This window comes from Triticum dicoccoides, chromosome 2B (assembly GCF_002162155.2).
Source record: "Triticum dicoccoides isolate Atlit2015 ecotype Zavitan chromosome 2B, WEW_v2.0, whole genome shotgun sequence".
In the NCBI taxonomy this organism is placed as follows: Eukaryota; Viridiplantae; Streptophyta; class Magnoliopsida; order Poales; family Poaceae; genus Triticum; species Triticum dicoccoides.
The window spans coordinates 685,363,734-685,371,928 of record NC_041383.1 but is presented as its reverse complement, the minus strand read 5'-3'; the positions used below and the strand labels follow the sequence as shown (position 1 = coordinate 685,371,928).

The 8,195-nt window shown below is 52.1% G+C and overlaps 1 protein-coding gene across 1 annotated transcript; it reads right to left on the bottom strand.

Moving 5' to 3' along the window:
- Window positions 1-1,026: 1,026 nt before the first annotated feature.
- Window positions 1,027-1,916, bottom strand: LOC119365605 (FCS-Like Zinc finger 1-like). Its single transcript, XM_037631251.1, has one exon. The coding sequence runs from the start codon at window positions 1,733-1,735 to the stop codon at window positions 1,454-1,456; it is 282 nt and encodes a 93-aa protein (XP_037487148.1). The 5' UTR covers window positions 1,736-1,916; the 3' UTR covers window positions 1,027-1,453.
- Window positions 1,917-8,195: the final 6,279 nt, after the last annotated feature.

Genomic DNA, 8,195 nt, shown 5'->3' with positions numbered 1-8,195 from the left:
CCCCTCCAATCCCCTTGAGACAGGGTGTAACCGAACAAGGCCTAAATGGATTCCCCCGATGGTGGACAAGGTTTTGCTTTCGGTGCATGGTGCTTTTTCAAGTGTGGACGACACTGCAATATCATGCATGATAATTCAGAAACATGATGATACAACAATCGTCGCGGCCTACACGTATTTGTTCCACTACAATGAGGCATTAGAAGCAATAATTCACGCTATGATGCAGGGCATGGTGTTAGCCCTGCAACACGCGGAACTTTCAGTCAATGTGCAGTCGGACTCGTCCACGGCCCTAACCATCTTCAGTGATGAGTCACTAGTCCGGTCATCATATGGACACCCGGCATTGGAGATTGTAGCCTTACACAAGGTTTGGGAGTTTATTCCTCAAAAGCTTCATCGTTCTCAAAATAGGGTGGCGGATTGTTTAGCGAGGTATAGTCATACTGAATGTGTCACCACTGTTTCGCTACACATGGGCCTCCATGTATCGAGGAATTCTCGCGTCTGCTCTGTAATTCTATAATTTTGGAATAAAACCCCTTTTCAGCCCGAAGAAAAAGGAAAGGCAACTTGACGCAGAACGATCAACAAAAGAAGTAAAACCACATCCAAATATATTAGCCTTCCTCTCCCCTGATAAAATTAGATTGCTTTTACATACACCTCCTTTATTTTCCGAGGCAATTTTACAAATAACTACTGCCACCATTGTACATTTAGGACTGGCTCACACTAGACATTTTTGGGCTGGGTTTGTAAAAGGCTAGGTCCGAATAAGCCCGGCCCATGGGACATAAAGCTCTCTGCACGAGCACAGCGTGAGCCCCACCACACGCAATACGCAGAACAACGTAACTCCAGCATTGCAGGGAATTGAAATTCCAAACTCAAGGCCAAAAGTGGGACTGCAAGAGTTGCCTTGTTGATGCTTAGTAGATGGAGACATCAGATTAGTACGGGGATTCAGATTTTGACACCCCAGGTCTTAGAACAAAATTCAGTTTTGAATCGTGTGGTAAACATCCAACGGCTTAGCTTATTCAATCTCATTGGCACGCTAATGATGAACAGAAACAGGATTGCACATAGACATGTTATATGTCGAATCGCTTGGTAGTCTGCTAAGTGAAAGTGATATTGCAAATTCGCTCTCATACACAAGTGACATTTAACGCAGGAAAAAAAAGAGAGCCGAGGGGCACACATGGCCGCTTAATTGCTAGTGAATCTTGTCTGATTGTCTCCGTCAGATCAGGTCTAGCTCCTTTTCCGCTGCGTTTATGCCCAGATCACTTGACCGGCGGCACATGCAGCGCGGGGCCGCCGGCCTGCTGTGAGCAACTCCGACGACCCGCGTCTTGCTTCATCAACCAAGGAGAGTCTCCTCGATCCCGCGCACGCAGATCTTGTTTGCTCAGGTGCACACCCAGCCTGCCGCTGTCGCCTGTTAGCTCGCGACGGACACTTCCCAGGACTCCCGGCGTGCACGCCCGGACCCCGTTCCCGGCGAAAACTGCTTCTGCCTCCGGGCGGCGGCCTGCCTGGCGCAGGCGACGTCGAGCCGCATCTGCTCGTGGCGGCACTCGTCGCTGCAGAAGGGCGTGTCCCCTCTGTACATGAAGATGTCGCTGTCCCGCGCGAGCGGCTTGGTGCAGAGCGCGCACGCGTCCAGGGCGTGCACGCCGGGCTCGCCGACCGGCTCGGTGTCGAAGAAGAAGGCGCAGGCCATCGTGTTTTCGTGTGGCCTTGTAGCTACGTTGTTGCTTTTGGTGCGCCGGGAGTGGGAGGCAAGTTGAGTGTTTCCTGTGCTGAACCAAGCCAGGGTCGCCTGAGGTATATATGGTTGCCAGGAGAGAAGAGGTCTGGCGCGGGCGAGACGAGCCCACAGGTTCAGGCAAATACCATGCGCCGCCCCGACGAGGCTAACCATGGACCATGGAGCGGCTGGGCATCTTTATTCGCGGGTTCCGACACGGACCCACGGCGCCATGCGGTGGGTGGCCCGCCGCCCCGCCGGATGGCAGACGTGGCTCCACGGCGGCGAAAACGACGGGAACCATGTTATGTCCGGGCGACGTGGACGGGTCCCGGCCACCGATAGCAACGTACAGAGGTCGCTCCAGAGACGTCGCCCTCCATGTACCCCCAAACCTGTGTGCTAGCGCCCGTAGTCTTGGAGTAGGACACCAATACCATCGACTGATTGGAATGGAAAGGAAATACAAGTAGTGAAGTACCCCTGGCCTGAACAAACACTCGCTCTACTTTTCTCTCCGCGAAAGATCTGAGTAAATATTCTCTCCAATAATATAAGCGCGAAAGAATTATTTCTTGTCCCTCTAGTCGGAATCGTGGGCATCAAATCTACATCATTAGGTGTCTACTGGCATAAACTAATGCGGACCGTATTAGGGCCCATAATTAGCGCGCCAGCCTTTTCGCCAACATACGGGCCAGGTGGCCCACGTGGTTAGGCACGCTAAATACAGGCCAACAGTGCGCACCCGTTACAATATGCGATCTTTTGAGAAAATAAAATAAAATAAATCGAGGAGCTCTTTTGTCCATGGCCTGGTGCCGTGGTCCATGGGCGAGTTTTGGGGGTTGTGGTGCATGCCCGCCAGGCAGCAGCTGATGAACAGTGTAGAGTTTGGCGCACATGTGCAGATCTTGTCTACACCTCTACACCCAATCAAACGCACGAACCTGTCATACGCCGGCACCAGCCATGGGCAGTTTTGTACTCTACAAAATCTTCGTAGAGCAGGACGCAGCTCGTGAGATCTGTGTTGTTTAAGTTAAGCGAGAATTGCATAGGACAAGGCAGAATGTAAGTTCACCCCGGACCAAACAATTCAGATATGAAAACGTTTGGCAAATTCATTCTGACTATGAGAAGCTAGTAACAGATGTATGGAAGAAACAAATGCGTGCTCCCGGCTTGCAGGGGATTGTAGAGTCGCTTAATGCTCTACAAAAGGAACTTGAGCCATGGGGGGCAAAGGAATTTGGATGTCTCGCTAGAACAGTCCGGCAGCTTCAAAAGAAACTTGACAAACTGCGTAGACAGTCCATTGGTCGCGGTCCCTCTAATGAAGAAAAAGCTACTGCGGCGAAGTTACGCGAGGCTCTTCGACAGGAGGAAATATGGCTACGGCAGCGGTCCAGGGTCTTATGGCTGCGGGCTGGTGATCGTAACACGGGATACTTCCAGGCTCAAGCTAAACAAAGACAGAGAATGAACAAGATTCGTGGTTTGAAGCGTGTGGATGGTTCGGTTTGTGCCAATGAGACTGAGGACAAGCAGGAAGTGCAGGCGTTTTATCAAGCACTATACACCTCCCAAGGAGTGACTGATACAAGTGAGCTGCTCAATAACGTTTCGGTGAAAGTGACGCCGGCGATGAATGACATGTTGGAAAAACCATATGATGCGAAAGAGGTTCATGATGCTCTTTTCCAGATGGCCCCAACCAAAGCTCCGGGGTCGATGGTTTTACGGCTGGCTTCTTCCAACGACATTGGCATTTGTTGAAGGATGATGTGACTAATGCTGTGTTAAGTTTTCTAAATGGGGGTGACTTACAGAACGGCTTCAACGACACTTCCATTACCCTAATCCCAAAGGTACGGTACCCTCAAACAATTTCTCAGTATCGCCCCATTGCGCTATGCTCAGTATTATACAAGATCGCATCTAAGGTTATAACTAACCGTTTGAGGAGCTGCATGGATGAGATAATTAGCGAGGAACAAAGTTCATTTGTCCCTGGGCGATTGATTACTGACAATGTTCTGGTGGCCTTTGAAAGTGTGCACACTTTATGTAGGAGGAAGAAAGGCAAGAACCATGCATGTGCAGTGAAGTTAGATATGATGAAAGCATACGACAGAGTCGAGTGGCACTATCTGGAAGCTATACTTGCTAGGTTGGGCTTTAGTGGAACCCTGATCAACTTAATTATGAAATGTGTTACCTCAGTGCGCTTCTCTGTTTGGGTGAATGGTGAGCTTCAACCCTACTTCACACCCTCTCGGGGGCTTCGGCAAGGGGATCCAGCGTCACCATACTTATTTCTGCTGTGTGCAGAAGGTTTCTCCTCATTACTCAAATATCATGGTCATATTGATAGGGGTATAAGGACGAGTATCCAGTCTTCGTGGGTGAGTCATTTACTGTTTGCGGATGATTGCTTGATTTTTCTCAATGCTAATTCAAACAGTGCGGAGAGATTGGATGAGATCCTGCGAATTTACGGTGAAGCTTCAGGTCAGTGTGTGAATAAGGATAAAAGTGCTATTTATTTTAGCTCAAACACACCAAGCTCCACCAGGCAGGCTATCAAAGGACAATTGGGTGTCATGGTTGAAGCGTTTAGCGATCGATACCTTGGCTTACCTACTGCTGTAGGACGGATCACGAGTGGCACTTTCGAGCACATTGGTGAGAGGTCCAGGAGCAAAATGCAGGGATGGTCTGAGCGGCTATTTGGATGCGCTGGAAGAGAAACGCTCATAAAAACTATTATTCAGGCGATCCCTACTTATAGCATGAGTTGTTTCCTGTTGACGAAGAAAGTTTGTGCAAAACTGACGTCAAGCATGGCACGGTATTGGTGGAGTAGTTCCATTGATAAGAGGGCGCTTCATTGGCTCTCTTGGAAGGAGCTGACGAAACCTAAATGTCAAGGAGGCATGGGCTTCCGTGATCTTCATATGTTTAACCTCGCTCTTCTTGGCAAACATGGGTGGCGTCTAATGACAAACCCTACATCTCTTTGTGCAAGAGTCATGAAGGGCAGGTACTTCCCAGAATCTGAATTCTTACAAGCTACGGTACCCAAGGCCGCGTCAGCAATTTGGCGGGCCATCATTGCAGGTCGTGAGGCCCTGCTGGCGGGTATTGTGATGCGAGTTGGTGATGGTACTTCTATCAATGCATGGACTGGCAAGTGGATTCCTACAACTCCTACAAGAACACCATTGTTGACACCAATGGCGCCTACTATCTCACTAGTCAGCGCCCTGGTTGATGTGGATAACTGGTCCTGGAAACAGGATCTTGTTCGGCAGAATTTTATCGCACCAGATGCAGAGGCTATCCTGAATATTCCTCTACGGCGCGGAGGGGGTGCAGATACAATGGCATGGGCACGTGAGAGGACAGGTAACTACACTGTTAAGTCTGCGTACCGAGCTCTAGTGATTCAGAAAGAGCATCAAGCTCGAGAAGAAGGGCCGGCTACAGAAGCTTCAGTTGATAAAAAGCAGTTGTGGAAAGCACTCTGGTCTCTCAAGGTGGTACCAAAAGTGCGCGTATTCTGGTGGAGGGTACTCCGTGGTATACTGGCAGATGAACGCACACTAAAGCATCGACATATCCGAGTAATGAGTACATGCAAGCTCTGTCAATCGCATGAAGAAGATCTACAGCATGCACTTATATCCTGTTCACATGCTCGAGGTTTTTCGGATGAAGCGCGCAAGTTACTGGATGTCAAACTACCACGGCTTCATCCCTCGACTTGGGCAGCTGATATTTTATGTGAACCAAGGTTCTCGCAGAGAGAACGTGCGATGATAATCACAATGATGTGGTCTATTTGGACTTCCCGGAACAGATGGACGCATGATCGCGATAAACTTGAACCGGCCAACTCGATGAGGCTTACTCGAGAAACCCTGGCCCTACTTGATATCCTCGTACAACACGCAAAAGTTTTGCCAGGGCATGGGTGGCGGCCTCCGGAATTAGATCAGGTCAAGATAAATACAGATGCAACAGTCGCTCATGACGAATGCAAAAGTGGCGCTGGGGGTGTTGCAAGATCACCCACAGCCCTGTTGGGTGCTTGGTGTAAGCCACACCCTGGAGTTACTGACCCCATAATAGCGGAGGCCCTTGCAGTTCGAGATGGAGTTATTTTTGCAAATCTCAGAGGGTTCACAAATGTGGTGGTCGAGACTGATAGCCTGGAGGTGGTCAACCTCTGGAACACTCGTCGCAGCAGTCGGTCAGTTGTGGCACCAGTTATCTTAGAAATTGAAGAGCTTTCTGATAGTTTTCATTCTTTTGTAATCCATCATGTAAGTAGATCAGCCAATGGTCCAGCTCATCTTTGTGCAAAGCGTGCTTGCACGGTGACTGGCACCGAAAGCTGGCTTACGGAGACTCCCAGCTTCCTGATCAGCAGCCTTATTGCTGACTGTTCAAAGAACGCTTTCGTTTGAATAAAAGCTCTAAATTCTCTGCAAAAAAAAGTTAAGCGAGAGGCTAACAGCGCGACAGGCATAAAATCTTTACCACTAATTTTCTTTTGGTGCGGGGCATTGCCGGTCAGGCGGGCAGGCTTCGTCCCGGGAGACAGCCTCATCGAGATCTGCGCCCGATTTTGTGAACGAGCTCATTGGTCTCTATGCAAATCACATAAGTCCTGGCACTTTAAAGCCCATTGGTCTCTGGTTTGCAGAATTCAGGGGATAGAAAATCCCGAGTTATAACCCGTTAGGCCTTGTTTGGTAGCATGGCGGAGAAAGCCCAGGGCAATAAGCCCCTAGGGGTAATATTCACGCGCACATGTGATTCCCCACCAACGGCGGGGGGAATTTCTGTCACGGCAGCGGGAAGGACGAAGCTTAGACGTGGAGCGCTAGAGAGAGAATGGTGGGGAGCATTGCTTTCCAGCCCCGTCGCCACTTTTTCGCGGGAGCCAGCGGGGTTTGCTCCCCGACCTCTCGAGGCGTGGAAACCGCTCCCGGGGAAAGGACGTGGAAGGGGCGTGGGTGCCCCGATCTCATGGGAGTCCAAATGCAGGGGTGGGCTTCCCAGGACTGATTCACCCCGTGTTTTCTACACCCAAGGAAGAGGCAGGGATCCCGGGAGGATCCCCTGCAACCAAATGAGCCCTTAGTGATCTTCATATCACGCATATTGTACTCCTTTTCTCTTATGAGTTTTTCATGATGGTTTTTCATATAAGGTTTTCAATGAGACAATATAAATACAAGTGTGAATATATGCCATATTGGTTCTCCTTGTTGAGTATAATGTTTATTAGAAAAGACAAGATAGACTAGGATTTGTTCTGGCTTATCTTGTACTCCAAGTAGATCATTGTACTCCACGAGGCTCAAGCAATACAACGAACTATTCCATCAAATCCCCCTCTCCCTTCTAACATGGTATCAGCCTAATCACGATCCAAACCCTTGCCGCCACCGCTTCCGCACCCGCGCGCCGCCCCTGGGGCGGTCGGCCTCTATGACCTCCGCCGGGGGCCGCATCGCCCGTACCTAGGGTTCATCCGCCGGCCGTGTTGGTCGGCTGTCCTAGATAGTCTTTTTTTCGGATCCTTTGATCTGAGTTTTCTCTCTCTCGCCAGTCGCTTTGATCGGCGTCTAGTTTTTGGTTTTCCGGTCAATGTGATCCGGTTTGCGTCGTCCATCGCCGTCGTCGACCCCGTGCGCCTCTACTCCAACACCGGCGCGATTGGCCAGCTTCTTCACCGACCCAGCGGCCTCGCGCGTCGTCCGCGCGTCTGCCCGTTGGTCGCCCCGACGTGGCAGCCTCGTGCGTCGTCCGCGCATCGGCCCGCCGGTCTCCCCGACCCGGTGGCTTCGTGTTATGCGGCGGCCCTTCGCCGTCGCCGTTCGCGCGCCGGCCCGCCCATCGGTCTACGCCGGCCGTCACCGCCCTGCTCCGACCGGGACTCCTGCACCACCCGACCCGGCGGCCTCGCGCCATGCGGCGGCCAATCATAGCCGCCCTGCCGCCCGCCGCCGCCGGCTTCATCTCGGACTCCGCCGCCACCACGCCTCCATCGAGCGGCGTCCCCAACCTCGCGCGCGATCGACTTGATCACCCGCTCGCCGCCGCGATCCGCCTCATCTATGTCACGCGACCAACCTGGCCCGTCGGTTACGCGCGCCTCCATAGGTCCCGTGAAGATCGTCCCCGAGTTCAGCGCGTCCCTCCACCGATCGAGCAACTGGCTGCCGCTGCGTCGCCCCATCGGGCCGCAGTACCGCCGCCCCGTGGTTCTTCTCCTGGCTGCACCGACCCGCGTCACCGCTGCGTCGCCCCTTCGGGCCGTAGTGCCGCGGCCCGCGGTCCACCGCCGCCCTGAGGCCGTCCGCTCCTGGACGTCCCCGTGGCCGCACCGACCCTCGCGCCGCCGCTGCGTCGCCCC